Source organism: Penaeus japonicus, unplaced genomic scaffold (assembly GCF_977035675.1).
Source record: "Penaeus japonicus unplaced genomic scaffold, GWHDUDI00000001_assembly GWHDUDI00000034, whole genome shotgun sequence".
Taxonomy (NCBI): domain Eukaryota; kingdom Metazoa; phylum Arthropoda; class Malacostraca; order Decapoda; family Penaeidae; genus Penaeus; species Penaeus japonicus.
In genome coordinates this window covers 22,605,711-22,623,210 of record NW_028234436.1, presented here as the reverse complement: position 1 = coordinate 22,623,210, position 17,500 = coordinate 22,605,711, and the positions used below count along the sequence as shown (strand labels likewise).

The following is a 17,500-nucleotide window of genomic DNA, read 5'->3' as shown; positions in this document are numbered from 1 at the left end:
GAAGGGTAATGCAAAAAACGAAATTCTCAATTCGTTGATTTTTTTTTTTTTCGATGTAAACATACTATTGTGACAAAGTGATAATGGTTTATTCAAGAAAAGACACAAAAAGGCATAATCAGACACAAGTACGAAGATAACTCGTAAAATCAACCAGTAATTTGATTAATTGGAATGTAATTAAGACAACCGTGTGTCTAACAATATTTCCGGATTAGTGAAGGGTGGATATCATGCGCATGACATAACGCCAATTATATAATTTATTTAACATTAATATTCTGTGAAAGCAATTTATGCGTGTGGATAAATACAAACTGATTAAATACCTCCCTCCCTCCCTCTCTCTCTCCTCCGTCCCTCTCTCTCTCCCTCTCCTCACTCTCCCTCTCTCCTCCCTCCCTCCCTCTCTCCTCTCTCCTCCCTCCCTCTCTCTCTCCTCCCTCCCTCACTCCTCCTTCCCTCTCCCTCCCTCTCCCTTCCACATACACAATACATCACTTTACTTTGCAAAACTGTATAATCACACAATCAATACATAATATTATATACTACAAGCACACCTAACCAAAAAATAAAACAGGTAACAAACACCCCTTGCAATACCACTTGTGCACCACCACTTGGGCTGAAGATCATTCTTGCAATATTCAATATTCCACAGCATGTTGCACTCATTACGCTATGCAAAACACGCATTGCGCCATGCATAACAATAGGAAGCAATGTTTACGTAACAGTTTCTGCTCCCATCGTCATGCTACTCTTAAAAGCAATTTAAGGTCAAGCAAGGGTGACCATATGTCTCTTTCATGTGCCTTGTACCTGAGTGGAGGTTCTACATATTTCGGAAGACTAGCATTTTTGTTTTTTCTTTGTCTGTTTTTGTTTCTCTCTCTCTCTCTCTCTCTCTCTCTCTTCTCAAGCTATCTGAATGTGTGTAAGCGAAGGTGTATCTACTTCTTTCCCTCTCTCCTTCTCCTTCTCCTTCTCCTTCTCTTTCTCTCTCTCTCTCTGTGTGCGTGTGTGTGTGTGTGTGTGTGTGTGCGTGTACGCCAGCTAGTGCGTACGTGTGTGCACATATAGTGTATGTATAAGTGCGTACGTGTGTGCACATATAGTGTATGTATAAGTGCGTACGTGTGTGCACATATAGTGTATGTATAAGTGCGTACGTGTGTGCACATATAGTGTATGTATAAGTGCGTACGTGTGTGCACATATAGTGTATGTATAAGTGCGCACATCTGTAGCTGACGATATGATAATCCCAAATAAAAAAAATAAATAAACAAAAGTAAAAAAAAAAATAATAAAAAGGCATACACACAAACAAGGACAGTGAATTGACTGGCGACAACTCTTTCAAGGCAATGTGATTTCGAGTGTAATAAAACAGGCTTTAAAAAAACAATCATTTACAGGAAAAGACGACACAAACCTGCCTTTTCCGAGATATCGTCGGCGTGGGTGATGACTCGTTCTTGGTGATGACAACACCAACGAGGAGAGGAAGGCGGAAGAAAAAAACAAGTGGTGGTGGTGGTGGTGATGGTGGTGGTGGGGATGATGTTGGTGATGATGATGATGGTGGTGGTGGTGGTGATGATGATGGTGGTGGTAATGATGATAGTGATGGTGGTGGTGGGGATGGTGATGATGATGGTGGTGGTGATAATGATGATGATGGTAATAATGATGATGGTAGTAGTGATGATGATGGTGATAGTGATAATGATGGTGGTGATAGTGATGATGATGATAATGGTGAAGATGATGAAGAATGGCCTTTTCAATACACATCTACGCATTATAATCCACAAATATCATTCACATCACAGTAAAATTTCACCACCGTGCAACATTCCTACATTCTTATCAAAAGACAAATTCTCTATTTATATTTTGTGCATATTTTATACACGTGGAGGTCAATTGCACAATCCTTAGTCCACAAAAATGTAGAATATCTATTTTCTAATTCCCACATACATACTCCTGTCCCCACATGTCACATAAATATTAAGAGAAAAGTTTTATTATTTTTTTTGCATCTAATAAAAATATTCAGCGAATGATTGTCATTATTCATTAGTTATTTCCTGATATTTACTTCTGATGAAAAAATATTCAATGAATGAATACCTGTATATATAATTGATTTCTTAATATTTCTTTCTAATAAGGAAATACATCCAGTAAATGACTCTTAGTGTATATATAATTAATTTCTTTTTTTATAATAAAAATATCTGATTTCTATTTTTTTCTAATAAAAAATACCCAAATCTGACTCCTAAATCTTTCTTTCTAATAATAAAGAAAAAAAATCCACATCTAACTAATTTCATTGTTTTTTTCTAATAAAAAAAATACCCACATCTGATTCGATTTTTTTTTTCGATAAAAAAAATCATATCTAACTAATTTCATTGTTTTTCCAATAAAATATAACTAATCTAACTAATTTCTAAATCTCTACTCCCAATAATAAAAAATAAAAAAAAGTATCCAACGAAAGAATACCAACAAACATAACCAACATCTCAACAACCAATACCTCAAAAACCTTAAAAATTCCAAAATAACCGACCCATCTCTATAAACCTTCAATCCAAATATCTCGAAGACCACAACAGGTACACGACATGTCAAGCTTCGATGTTAATATTCAAGACACAACAAGGGGTCTAAACAGTGTATAACAAGCGCTATTCAGACCTTAGAGAACAGCTGTTTATCAATGCTTATGTCTTGTATATTGGTCTTTCATTGATGTCTGTGTGTCTGTTGTCTCGAGTCAATTGTCTGCTATTATGGGCGTTACGTGCATGTGGTAGGATACTGACGGTATTAGCATCTGGTTGGTGGTGTGAATTATGGATGTGTGTGGGGGTGGATGGGTGTGTGTGTGGGTGTGGGTGGAGGGGTGGATGGGTGTGTGTGTGGGTGGAGGGTGGTGTGTGGGTGTGGGTGGAGGGGGGGTGTGGGTGTGGGTGGATGGGTTGAGGGGTGGGTGTGGGTGGATGGGGGTGTGTGTGGGTGGAGGGGGTGGGTGTGTGTGTGTGGGTGGAGGGGGTGGGTGGGTGGAGGGGTGTGGGTGGGTGGGTGGAGGGGGGGTGTGGGTGGGTTTGGGTGGGTGGAGGGGTGTGTGTGTGTGTGTGTGTGTGTGTGTGTGTGTGTGTGTGTTCGTATACACCACACTATACAAAACCTGTACACCACTCTCCCCAACACTATTCTTTCCCAAAACCCAGAGCCCTGTTCCTCCCAATAACACAGGCAAGAATTTCCATTATCCACTTGTCTAAAACCGCCACTACAAGACCATAATCCTTGCTTTGGATAGAGTCTCCTATTGTTATTAGTGCATCATTATAGACGTTAAAATCCTTACATGGCAAGAGCGTGCATTAGCAAATCAATGACCACTCGAGCAAAAAGCGAGTTTCGTAATGAACCTCGTAAGATGCTGGGACCTCATCTCTACCTCTTGTGAATAAATGATGATGATGGTGATCATTTCGAGAACCGATGATAATAGTAATGATATTGATGATGATATTAACGATATTAATAATAATCTGTAATCATATAAGAAGACTTACTCATCATCTATACGCAAGGTTGAATCCTATCTATCGCAAAAAGCATGTTAAAATACATAAGTAAATTCGGTATCTATTCTGCTCTTCTGTATCAACATCACTTTTAAAATTTTATGAAACTGGACGTCATAAACGAGTGCAAAGACGCAAGAACTTTATTAATTGTGGATTAGATAAGTCAATGTTTTATAATAACTTCCAGATGCGCGTGTCGGAGGTTAATTAGCGAAACCCGGATGTGTCTTCTTTTTTTTCTTATTTTATTTTTTTTTTCTTGCTGTAATTCCAACATTAGGAGAAGGATTATACGGTTGACAAAGCACAATTCCTCTTGACCATTAGAGTGTATGTTCACACATGGAAGCATATGTGTATATATCTAGAAGCGAAGGCATTCACCGTAACACTTAAAACCATGATTTATGTGTACTTATTACACTCGTTAAGTTATGCTTGTGAGCCTGTCTTTTTGGTATCAAAAGGAGCAGGTAATTTCCCGTAGAATTGGTGCTTTAAATCATCAATTACATCTCCACGAATCTGTTCTCTATCAAAAAAAAAAAAGTTTTAACGAGTAATGCTGATTTTGCAAACTCAAGATCTGATTTCAATATTTGGCAATTGAAATGCAAAATACAACATGTACATGGATGGATATGTATATATATAGTTATATGTATATATTTATATATACATATATATCTATTTATTTACATATTATATATATTACAAACACTTGGCATTTAGCACAGCATCATACTGCCAAAACTGTCATAGATCAGCATATGACCTGAGTGGATAGGCCTACATACAAAAAAAAGAAAAAAAAGCGTAACAGAAGCAAAGCGAACTCACAGCCAAACAAAACAATAACAAATGCATATATAAATGAACAATTATAAAAAAGAATACAGCAAACAGGATAAATAGCACGTTTGCCAAAGAATTCTCACTAGCTCTTAACAAAGACAAAGGCACATAAACACACACACACACAAATATAAGCACACACACACACATACACACACACAAGCGCACACACACGTACACACGTACACACGAATCCAACTTACACATCCAGACGACCCACTGCTTCGAAACTCGCTCCGAATCCCTTCGAGGTCGACCTGTTGGTAATACTCGAGGAAAGATATCTTGCTGGGGTTACTAGGAAGACCTCCTCCTCCACCTCCACCTCCTCCTCCACTACCCCATCCACCTCCTCCACCTCCTCCACTTCCACCTCGACCCATTTCGTCGAGTATATGTGGAGGAAAAGGGAGTAAGGTGTTGTTTCGACTCAATTTTCCCTTGTCGATGGCACTGCCCCCTGGAGGCCCTTGGGCTAATCTCGCCACCATTTTGTTTCTGTTTCGTGTCTGGTTTATCTACCTTGTTAATTTCCTTTTTATCTTTTTTCTCTCTCTGTTCTAAAGTATCTTGCTTGATGTTTTCTTTTTATTGTTTGTTTTGTTTCTGTTTTATCTCCCTTTGGTAATTTTCTTTTTATCTTTTTTCTCTTTCTGTTCTAAAGTATCTTGTTTGATGTATCTTTTCTTAATCTCTCTTACGGAGTTTGTTATGTTTCTGTTTTGCTATTGTTTCGCCACTTAATAGTTGATCAGCTTCCAAATGTCTAGTTTTATCAAGAGACTTAATCACTGTGACAAAAGAAGATATTTAAAAACATTATATAACTTTGAAAACACGAGTATCACATTCAAGTAATTTCTTGACGAGCCACAAGAAAATGTAATAACTAATGATAAAGAAAATATGATTTTAATAATATTATCATTGTTAATAATAATAATAAAATGATAATTATGATGGTGGTACTAACAACAATAGTGTTTATAATAATAATATCAATAACAATAACAATAACAGCAATATTACTACTAATGATACTTGTATTCTTGTAAATGATAATAATATTTTAAATATCCAAGATGATTATAAAAAAAGCATCTATGAAAAAAAGAAAAAGAAAAACAACATTTTCCCGCATTTTACAACGACCTCTCTTAACCCCCTGGCGGAAATTTCTAGAAACACTAAAATGTCGCAGCTAATTCTTCTACACTTAACAACTGATTTAAGATGCTCTGCTCAAGTTGCTATCCGCAGATCCCCCTGTCTCTGTCTGTCCCCCCCCCCCTCTCTCTCTCTCCTCTCTCTCTCTCTCTCTCTCTCTCTCTCTCTCTCTGTGTCTGTCTCTCTCTCTCTTTCTCTGTATTCATATCTGTCTCGTTAGCTTTCTATTTCTCTCTCTTGTTAATTAATTTCCCTTTATTACTCCATATTTTTGTTTCTCTCTCTCTCTCTCTTTCGCTCAGTCATTTGCTCTCTCTCTCTCTCTCTCTCTTGTTAATATATTTCTCTTTGTCACTCCATATTTCTGTTTCTCCCTCTCTCTCGCACAGACATTTGCCTTCTCTCTCACTCTCTCTCTCTCTCTCTCTCTCTCTCTCTCTCTCTCTCTCTCTCTCTCTCTCTCTCTCTCTCTCTTTCTCTCTCTCTCCCTCTCTCACTCACTCTCTCTCTTTCCCACTTTTCGTGTCCTCCCTCTCCACCCTCCTCTTCGTCACTAACCTCGCTCTACCTGTCGGTAATTATAAATACGTTTGGTTCTACGGAAGGAGGAAATTCGAGTATAGGGGGATGGGGGGGCGAAGGGGGGAAGGGGGGTGGAGGGGGCGTAACTGTAAAGTAAATATTTGTAAATATGGGAAAGCCATTTAGAGTCAAAATTTACACGATGACTTGCTCGCGCACATGCATGCGAATACAGACATACATACAAACAGACAAGAAAAAGGTGTTTGCATATGCGCGCGCGCGCGCGCGTGTGTGTGTATGTGTGTGAGTGTGAGTGTGAGAGTATGTGCGTGCGTGCGTGTGCGCGTACATTCATATATTCATACATCCAAACGTGTGTATACGAATGCGTATACAAACACGCAAAAATAAATAATTAAAAGCCAAAACTCCCCATCGGCTAAATTGAAAAGAAAGGTAAAAATTCTCTAGTCGCTGCGCAAGACTATTCCCGTAACAAGAACTCAAAGGCGATTGAGAAAGGATTACATTGCCGGCGCTAGATCTAACGCCAAGCCGACAACGGATTACGAAAAAAAAGAAAAAAAAAGAAAGAAAAAAATTGGTGACCGTCGAACTTCAAAAGCTAACTAAGAGATTTTCTTTTTTTTCTTTTTTCTTTTTTTCTTTTGGGTAGCTTTGCTTGAGTCGGATTTTCTTGTATTTTAAACAAAAATCGTTGATTTTCTTTCTTTTTTTCCCAAAAGGTGAATTCTGAAAATATTTGGTAGAAGGGTTTAAAAAAACGATGAAAAAGAAAGTGGGTGGTGACGAGCTCGGGCCAAAAAAAAAAAAAAAAAAAAAAAAAAAAAAAAAAAAGGTTTACATGCGCACGATTTAATAAAACTCCCCCCAACCATATAAAAAAAATAACCCTTATCTCATAAATCAATTCCCACTTTCTTATCAAAATACACCAACAGAAGACACACCAACAAAATCCATACAATGCTCAGGTCCTTGACCGCCCCCCCCCCCAAAAAAAAAAAAAAAAAAAAAAAAAAAAAAAAAAAAAATTGGCGCAAGTTAAAGGAAGTTAAAAAGTAGGACACACCGATTCTGCGTTGCGAAGAAGCGGAAATAGAATTATAAAAAAAGACACGAAAAAAAAAGAAATGATTAAGAAAATGTGGAAGAAGAGACAATCGGAATCCAATAAAAAACAGGAAGATATTTAATTCTGACAAGGAGACAGAGGAAACACTGAGGTTAAATCAGTTTATGTCAGTCTTTGAAGCTGCTTTCAGTAATAGTAATAAATGCTTAAGATATGTAATGTGTAATATGTAATAAGATATGTATATGTAATACTAATAAAAGATAAGATATGTATATGTAATACTAATAAAAGATAAGATATGTATATGTAATACTTAAGATATGTATATGTAATACTAATAAAAGATAAGATATGTATATGTAATACTTAAGATATGTAATATATAATATGTAATAAGATATGTATATGTAATACTAATAAAAGATAAGATATGTATATGTAATACTTAAGATATGTAATATATAATATATAATAAGATATGTATATGTAATACTAATAAAAACTACGATAATGATAAAGATGATAATGACAATACTAATGTTGATAATGATAAAAATGATAAAAATAAAAATAAAGATAGCCATGATGAATTATCCTAATTAATTTTATTGATAATATAAACACTATTTTTGTCATAGGCGTTGAGAGAAGAGGATGATAAGGTGGATGAATAATGATAATGATAATGATAATTAAAATAATAATAATAAATGATAATAATAATGATAATAATAAGAAATAAAGATAATAATAATAATTATCATTATTATTGTTATTATTATCATAATAATGATGGAGAAAATGGTCATACTAATCCTAGTAATGATAACAAGAATAAGAGAAGGAGGAGTATAAAAAAGAAGAGGAAAAAATATGAAAGAAATAGGAGGAGGAGGAGGAGGGAGAACAGAAAAATAAGAAAAAAGAAGAGGAGGGAGAAAGAGAAAGATAAGAAAAAGAAGAAGAGGAGGGAGGAAGGGATGGAAAATAGTAAGGAAAGGGGAGGAGAAGGAGGAAGAAATAAAAAGAAAAAAGAAGAGAAGGACAAGGAGGAAGAAATATAACAAAAATTGAAGGGGTAGGGGAAATAAAAGTGGAAGTGAAAGGGGAAATAAAAGTGGAAGTGAAAGGGGAAATAAAAGTGGAAGTGAAAGGGGAAATAAAAGTGGAAGTGAAAGGGGAAATAAAAGTGGAAGTGAAAGGGGAAATAAAAGTGGAAGTGAAAGGGGAAATAAAAGTGGAAGTGAAAGGGGAAATAAAAGTGGAAGTGAAAGGGGAAATAAAAGTGGAAGTGAAAGGGGAAATAAAAGTGAAAGAGAAAGAGGAGGAGGAAGGGGAAATAAAAGTGGAAGTGAAAGGGGAAATAAAAGTGGAAGAGAAAGAGGAGGAGGAAGGGGAAATAAAAGTGGAAGTGAAAGGGGAAATAAAAGTGGAAGAGAAAGAGGAGGAGGAAGGGGAAATAAAAGTGGAAGAGAAAGAGGAGGAGGAAGGGGAAATAAAAGTGGAAGAGAAAGAGGAGGAGGAAGGGGAAATAAAAGTATAAGTGAAAGAGGAGGAGGAAGGGGAAATAAAAGTATAAGTGAAAGAGGAAGAGGAAGGGGAATTAAAAGTGTAAGTGAAAGAGGAGGAGGAAGGGGAAATAAAATTGGAAGAGAAAGTGAAAGAGGAAGGGGAAGGGGAAATAAAAGTGGAAGTGAAAGAGGAAGGGGAAGGGGAAATAAAAGTGGAAGTGAAAGAGGAAGGGGAAGGGGAAATAAAAGTGGAAGTGAAAGAGGAAGGGGAAGGGGAAATAAAAGTGGAAGTGAAAGAGGAAGAGGAAGGGGAAATAAAAGTGAAAGAGAAAGAGGAAGGGGAAATAAAAGTGGAAGAGAGAGAGGAAGAGAAAGGGGAAATAAAAGTGGAAGAAAAAGAGGAAGGGTAAATAAAAGTGAAAAGGGAAGGGGAAATAAAAGTGGAAGTGAAAGAGGAAGGGGAAATAAAAGTGGAAGAGAAAGAGGAAGAGGAAGGGGAAATAAAAGTGGAAGTGAAAGAGGAAGGGGAAATAAAAGTGGAAAGGAAATCGAAAGAGGAAAGGGAAGGGGAAATAAAAGTGGAAATAAAAGTGGAAGTGGAAGAAGGGGAAGGGGAAATAAAAGTGGAAGTGAAAGAAGAAGGGGAATGGGAAATAAAAGTGAAAGAGAAAGAGGAAGAGGAAATAAAAGTGGAAGAGAGAGAGGAAGAGAAAGGGGAAATAAAAGTGGAAGAAAAAGAGAAAGGGTAAATAAAAGTGAAAAGGGAAGGGGAAATAAAAGTGGAAGTGAAAGAGGAAGGGGAAATAAAAGTGGAAGAGAAAGAGGAAGAGGAAGGGGAAATAAAAGTGGAAGTGAAAGAGGAAGGGGAAATAAAAGTGGAAAGGAAATCGAAAGAGGAAAGGGAAGGGGAAATAAAAGTGGAAATAAAAGTGGAAGAGAAAGAGGAAATAAAAGTGGAAGAGAAAGAGGAAATAAAAGTGGAAGAGAAAGAGGAAATAAAAGTGGAAGAGAAAGAGGAAATAAAAGTGGAAGAGAAAGAGAAAATAAAAGTGGAAGAGAAAGAGGAAATAAAAGTGAAAGCGAAAGAGGAAGAGGAAGGGGAAAGGGATATAAAAGTGAAAGAGGAAGTGGAAGAGAAAGAGGAAGGGCAAGAGGGGGTAGCAACCGGACACGCCCGACAGACCCACCTCAGCAGCGATGCACAGCACTTTTCTGCAATTAAGTCTATTTCTGTGGCTTTCTGCCCCCCACCTGCGTTTGGCAAGGGAACGTAACCCCCTCCCCCCTTCCTTACTACCCCCCCTCCCCCCTCTCTACACCTACGCACAGTCACTAGGCGGAGCGAAATGTCAAAATTTTGAAGTCATTTGCGCGGTAACGGACACGGCGGCGGCCATCTTTATTTTTCCGTCTCGTGTAAATAAAGATTAAAAAGAAACTTCTTCTGTGGTTCTGGAAGGTATTGGTAGTTACAATGGTATGCAGTTACCAGGTACCAAGGTCGAGAGAGGAGGGAGGGTGGAGGGGGGGAGGGGGGGAGTGGGTGTGGGTGGATTGATGGTTGTGTGGGTTTGTATGTGTGTTCTTCTGCACTTTGTCTCTGGCTTTGGCGTTCTCTCTCTCTCTCTCTCTCTCTCTACTTTCTGTATGATATGAAAAATGTGTGTATGCATATATGTGTATATAATATATATGTATGTATGTATATATACATATATTTATATATATATATATACACACACACACAGAAATATATGTGTGTGTGTGTGTGTGTGTGTGTGTGTGTGTGTGTGTGTGTGTGTGTGTGTGTGTGTGTGTGTATGTGCGTGAGTGTGTGTGTGTGTGTGTGTGAGTGTGTGTGTGTGTGTGTGTGTGTGTGTGTGTGCGCGTGTGCATGTGCATGTGTTTACGTGCATGTGTCCGTGTGCGTGTCCGTGTACGTAAGCACATGCATTAAAACCCCAATACAGATAAAAAAACACAAACATTACCCCCACCCAAAGACAATATCAACAACAAATGGAAAAAAGAAAACGAAAACTCAAAACCCGTTTCACATAATCGCTAATGCCACCCTGAATTAAGACTCGCGTATCCTTAAAGAGATCGGATCACTATAATCGGGTTGTGTTCCCGTCTTGTACTTGCCGTCACGAGGTAATGAGATACCTCTGCTTAGTTCATTATATATGTGCGTATTTCGAATTAAAAAAAATGTTATAAATAGTGATAATAATAATAATGATGATGATGATGATGAGGGTATTAGTAATAATGACAGCAATAAGTTACAGTACAATAATATCTACCCTTATCATTATGATATAAAAAACAAACAAACATTAAAGCGCACAATTAAAAGCGACCAAAAAGAAAAGAAAAACAAAAGACAAAAAAAAAACGACAAAAAAATCGAGACAGAACGAGGTTAAAAAAAATAGAAAGACAGAGAAAAGAAAAAAAAAATATATATATAGAGAGAGAGAAATAGAGAGAAAAAAAGAAGTAAATAGAAAGAAGGAAATAGAGAGAAACAAAGAAAGAGAGAAACAAACAAATAAATAAAGAAAGAGAGAACGAAAGAACGAAAGAAAGAAAGAGAAAGAAAAGAACGTCCTTGAGGCAATGCCTTTGTTACCGGTTTCAAATATCTTCTTGGTTGCAGGGCGAGTTCAGGCACAGGTTAGCAACAACGGTCAACAAAGAGTACTGAAAATGGCAGTACACTTTTTTTTTTTTGGGGGGGGGGGGCAGAGGGGGTTTAGTGGTTAGGTAGTTAGTGGTTAGTGGTTGTTTGTGGTGGTTGGGAGAGTGAAGAGAGCTGTTGTTATGGTAATGATGATGATGGTTATGATGATGGTGGTGGTGGTGTTAGTGATGGTGTTGATAATGATGGTGGTGGTAGTGGTGATAATGATGATGACGATGATGATTGATGATGATGATGATGATGGTGGTGGTGGTGGTGGTGTTGGTGGTGGTGATAATGATAGTGATGGGGATGATGATGGTAATCGTGATGATGGTGATGTTGATGATGATGATAATGATGGTGATGGTAATGATGATGATAATGGTAATGATAATGATAGCAATAACAAAACGACAATAATGATGTTACTTATCGTAATCATTACAGTAATTTTATCAATTTGCTGAATGATATCACACACACAACAACACACACACACACACACACACACAAACACACACACATTTAGTCATCAAGAGTGTAATCAACATGGAAACTAATCACAGCAATAAAACCAAACAGAGCATGACCACAGCTCATGCTAACGTTTGTGACGTCACTAAGGTGTGGTCGTCACGGGGGGTGGGGTGGGGGTGGGGGGTGAGATAGTAAGACCATTCGAGAGAGGGAGAGAGGGAGGGAGGGAGGGAGGGAGGTAAGAAGGAGGGAGGGAGGAGATGAGAGAGGGAGGAAGGGAGGGAGGGAGGAAGGGAGGGAGGGAGGGAAGAAGGAGGGAGGGAGGGAGGGAAAGAGGGAGGAGATGAGAGAGGGAGGAAGGGAGGAAGGAGATGAGGGAGTGAGGGAGGGAGGGAGGTAAGAAGGAGATGAGGTAAGGAGGGAAGTAAGGAGATGAGGGAGGGAGGGAGGGAGGGAGGGAGGGAGGGAGGGAGGGAGGGAGGGAGGTAGGGAGGAAGTGAAGAGATGATAGGAAGAAAAGATTAGAGATGAAGGGAAAGAGGGAAGAAATGAGGGAGGGAGGGAGGGAGGGAGGGAGGAAGAGAGAGAGAGAGAGAGAGGAGAGGAGAGGAGAGGAGAGGAGAGGAGAGGAGAGGAGAGGAGAGGAGAGGAGAGGAGAGGAGAGGAGAGGAGAGGAGAGGAGAGAGAGAGAGAGAGAGAGAAAGATAGCAAGAAGACCTAGAAAAAGAGAGAAAAAAAAAGAGAGAGAGATGGCAAAAAGACCTAGAAATAGAAAAAACAAACAAACAAAGAAATAGAAAGATATACATACAAACAGAGACAGAAATATAACCCACCCCCCCCCCCCCCCCCCCGAGATTAAAACGACCCAGCAAGTAATCCACATTGCAAAGACCCTAAGTACTGTTACCAAGAGGAAACAAACAAACAAACTCACTGACTCTGGCTATGTGAAGACCTAGGTATTCTCACTCTCTCTCGAACTTAGATAATATATATAAGGATACCCACATGGCATATCCTATATTTGATATTAAGTTATAATATATGCCAATAGGCCTAATGCATTAAAAGAGAGAGAGAGAGAGAGAGAGAGAGAGAGAGAGAGAGAGGGAGAGAGGAGAGGGAGAGGGAGAGGGAGAGGGAGAGAGAGAGAGAGAGAGAGAGAGAGAGAGAGAGAGAGAGAGAGAGAGAGAGAGAGAGAGAGAGAGAGAGAGAGAGAGAGAGAGAGAGACTTTTGACTTTGACGAGTTTATTGAGAGAGAGAGAGAGAGAGAGAGAGAGAGAGAGAGAGAGAGAGAGAGAGAGAGAGAGAGAGAGAGAGAGAGAGAGAGAGAGAGAGAGAGACTTTTGGCTTTGACGAGTTTATTGAGAGAAAGAGAGAGAGAGAGAGAGAGAGAGAGAGAGAGAGAGAGAGAGAGAGAGAGAGAGAGAGAGAGAGAGAGAGAGAGAGAGATTGAAGTGTCGACAAGCAACACTTATCGGGATAATAACATATCAAGTGACGGGGTTATAATTATCAGGTAATGAATGGGAGGCTGTTGATGTTATCAACTTGTTTATTATATAACATATGACAGTAACAGTGTCATGATGCATAAAAGAGAGAAAAAAAGACTTATCTCTGCAATATTTCTCACTGTTGCAATTGCAATAGAGGCAATAATGGCTCTGCAGTACTTTGCAATGTGAGAGGAGCTGCAGTAGGAACAGATGCATATGGGGACGAGCTAATTCTGCACGAATTTGATTATGCAAATTTTTCCTTGGTTTTTGGCAACCCGGTTAGGGCAACGGAAATGGCAGTGATATATGTTAATTTATGAAGTTAATTATGATAATCATAATGGTATTAATAATGATAAGAATGATACTAATACTGTTTATGTATTGATGATGATTATGATGATTATAACAATAATAATGAAAACAACAACAATAATAATAATCACCCTAATAATAATTACAATAATAACATTTATAACAAGAACAATAACAAGAACTAAAATAAAAATGACAATAATAATAATGAAAATAATAATAATAGTAATAACAACAATAATACCAATAAACAAATGATAACAAAAACAACAACTAAAAATAACAACACATACGTTTTCTATTCACCAAAAAATGAAGCTTCGAAATACCTCATTATGAATTGCACTAAAAAGTCGTTATATAACTGTGCGAATATGCTATTCGTAATACCTTTGACACAAGTCCTGACGGTAAAGATTTCACTTTGACACTAATGCTTTTTATATCACTGGTTTCCAACTGTTTATTAAATTAAAAACCATCAAAGAAGCTGATTGATTTGATTAAAATATTAGGATTAGTGTTTTTTTTTTTTCTTATATATGCAACACATCAAATTGACAACAAACACCAAAGGAAAGTTCGACTATTTAAAAAGCCAATTTTATTAATTAACGTAACAATCTCGTTTTTTATCAGTGTGATATCTCAGTTAAAAGGCATACGGCAGTGATCATACAATTAGATAACCGTGATCAAGTTAATCCATAATTTTGAACAGCCTTATCGTAAGCAATTATATAATTTTATCTTATTCAAATTTCAAAACTTATTTCACTACCTTTGAGGTCCGGTTAACTTCGGACTTACATCATAATAAAAAGGATTTAATATAAGCCAGTAATGTAATAGGCCATGTAATATAGAGTGATTTAGATTTAACAAACATTAAGAATCTTTGGAAATAAATGTAGTTTCTAATACTTTGCAGACAATTGAAACTTATTTGATGATTTCTGCTCAATGTATCTGAAGCATTTTTGACTTTTATGTATTTGCTATATATGTTTTTTTTTTTTTTTTTTATATCAGTTAATTCGAAAGTGTTACTGCGCAATAAACGATAAAACCATAAAACAAACTTCATGAGTTGTAAAAAAAAAACATGTTTATAGTCCCCCAGCAAAAACAAAAAATACAACATAGGTACAATACATTGTACACCCCCCCAAAAAAAAAAAAAAAAGATTTTGCGGTTTAATGTCAGATTTGTTGAAAAAAAAAGAAAAAAAAAGAAATAGAAGTGAAAAAAGTACATATAGAGATTACAACACACACCTGGTGCTACATATGAGCAAAATGAAAAAAAAAGAAAAAAAAAGAAAAAAACAGAAAACAAATAATGCGGGTATTAATTTTCTGACGTATATAGCTTTCCTTTTTTACTTATCAGACATTGAAAAATGAAAAATATAAAATATCTGATAAAGAAGGATCACAGGGGAAAAAATTAAAAATCTACGGGACGGAAACATATCTATTGAATAAGGAAATGTTTTATCAATTAAATCTATCGGTTTTCATTACTTGTTTGAATGATTCCCTTTTGCGGGTAGTAATTGCAAAAGGTATATTGATAATAAATGTAATTTCTTATAAATTAGATTCGTAATTAAAGCAATCATCTGTACAATATAATGTTGGTAATGTATTCATTTTTCTAACTGTATTAACTGTATTGCAATGCTATAAACTTATCCGTTGGACTTGAATATACATTTATATATATACAAATATCTTTTCTAAATTTATACTACCAGTTTTTCATCAGGATTAGAAAAAAAACGTTTTCCCCCTTTTTTGAAGGAGAGACTAAAGTAAAAAAAAAAATCATAAAATCCACAGATCCTACGTATATATATATACACACACACACTAAGTCACTATATCTTAGTGTTCTCGCACACACAGAGGCACCCACATACGTCGTCTTGAGCACACAATAACCCTCACGCCACGGTGCCAAGTCTGTAACTGGCACTACACAACTACAGCTTACACACACGAGGGGTAAAGGTGGGGGCACTGTTCATTCTCCCCTTGGGGGGGGGGGGGTCACCGGATAGATTTTGTCACTTCCCCAAAATCATATGACACTGTGACCTCTCTCTGATATTTTTATCCTTCTTCCCTTCCTTCCTTAAGCATCCTCTTTTCTGTAACTTTTTTTCTTTTTCTTCTTCCTCTTCTTCCTTCTCTTCTCTCCTCTTCTCTTTTCCTTCTCCTCTTCCTCCTTCTCATATATTTTCCTTCTCTTCTTTCTTTTCTTTTTTGCCCTTCACTTGCTCCTCTTTTTCTTTTCTTTTCTTTTTTCCATCTCTTGCTCCTCCGCCTCTTCCTTCTCTTCTTATCCATGTTCCCTCTCTTCCTCCTCATCCTTCCCTTTTCTCTACTTCCTCCACATCCACCTCCATTTCCTCTACTTTTCCTCTTTCCATTTCCTCTCCTTCTTTCCCCAACTTCCCACTCCCTCTCCTCTCTTCCCCATTTCCCCTCACCCCTTCTTCCTCTCCCTCCCACTTCCTCTCCTCTCTTTCCCACTTCCCCTTCTTCACCCCCCTCTCCCTCCCACTTCCCCTCACCCCCTCTCCCTCTCCCTCCCACTCCCTCTCCTCTCTTCCCCATTCCCCATTTCCCCTCATCCCCCTCTCCTCTCTTCCCCACTTTCCCTTCCCCTCACCCCCCTCTTCCTCGTCCTCCCACTCCCTTCTTCCTCCCACTCCCTCTCCTCTCTCCCTCCCACTTCCCCTCCCCCTCAACCCCCTACCCCTACCCCCTCCAATCTCTGAAGGGACATAAAAAGGAAAGAATGAAAAAAAAAAAAATGACCGTGACACACATACGACATGGATAACAAGGAGGAAAAGACAAAGGGAGGAGGGGAGATAGGGAGGGAGGAAGGGAGGGAGGAAGGGAGGGAGGAGAGGGAGGGAGGAGAGGGAGGGTGGGAGCAAGGTGGGGAGAGGAGGAGGAAGGGGGGTTAAAGAGAGGGAGGGTAGGGAGGAGAGAAAAGGTGGGAGCAATGAAGGGGGTTAAGGAGAGGGAGGGTAGGGAGAAGGGAGGGAGGTGAGATAGAGGTGTGAGTGAGAGAGAGAGAGAGAGAGAGAGAGAGAGAGAGAGAGAGAGAGAGAGAGAGAGAGAGAGAGAGAGAGAGAGAGAGAGAGAGAGAGAGAGAGAGAGAGAGAGAGAGAGAGAGAGAGAGAGAAAGAAAGGGACGAAAAAAGAAGCAAAAAGAGAAAGAGAAAGACAGACAGATAGGCAGACAAATAGATAAATAAATAAAGAGAGAAATAGACAGACAAGTGGGGATAAATGAGAAATCTCATGCCTTGGTGATCGGAAAGTATATCAAGGTCGCACACGTGTAAGAATTTGGTCATTTAAGTGGAACTTGATAATCGTAAAAAAAAAAAAAAAAAAATGAAAAAAAATACTCACGACCTAATTTTCGAAAACAAATTATTTGGAAAGAAAGAGAAACGAAAAAAAAGAAAGAAAATGTATTACCAGATATACATCAAATAAAATAAAACAAACATGAAATAGGAAAAAAGATGATAAATAAGCAATCAAAGAACAACAACAACAATAATAAAACAGCAATTATATAATTTTATCTGATTCAAATTTCAAACTTTCTTCAAATTCAAAAATACACTTCGAATGCTTACAAAATCACACACAAGGATTCACTTCGAAAATATGAGGTCAGTGTTGACAGCTGATTTCT

The 17,500-nt window shown here is 37.8% G+C and overlaps 1 protein-coding gene across 5 annotated transcripts in view; it reads right to left on the bottom strand.

Moving 5' to 3' along the window:
* LOC122250333 (uncharacterized) overlaps window positions 1-17,500 on the bottom strand; it is a 463,908-nt gene that overhangs the window by 140,548 nt on the left and 305,860 nt on the right. Inside the window, exon 1 of one of the 5 annotated variants that reach the window (XM_086530944.1) lies at window positions 4,682-5,059. The exons of the other annotated variants lie outside the window; for them this stretch is intronic. Coding sequence (XP_086387070.1) covers window positions 4,682-4,969 — 288 coding nt within the window. The 5' untranslated portion in view covers window positions 4,970-5,059. Of the gene's footprint in view, window positions 1-4,681; window positions 5,060-17,500 lie in introns of those variants that run through there. 5 annotated transcript variants of the gene reach the window in all.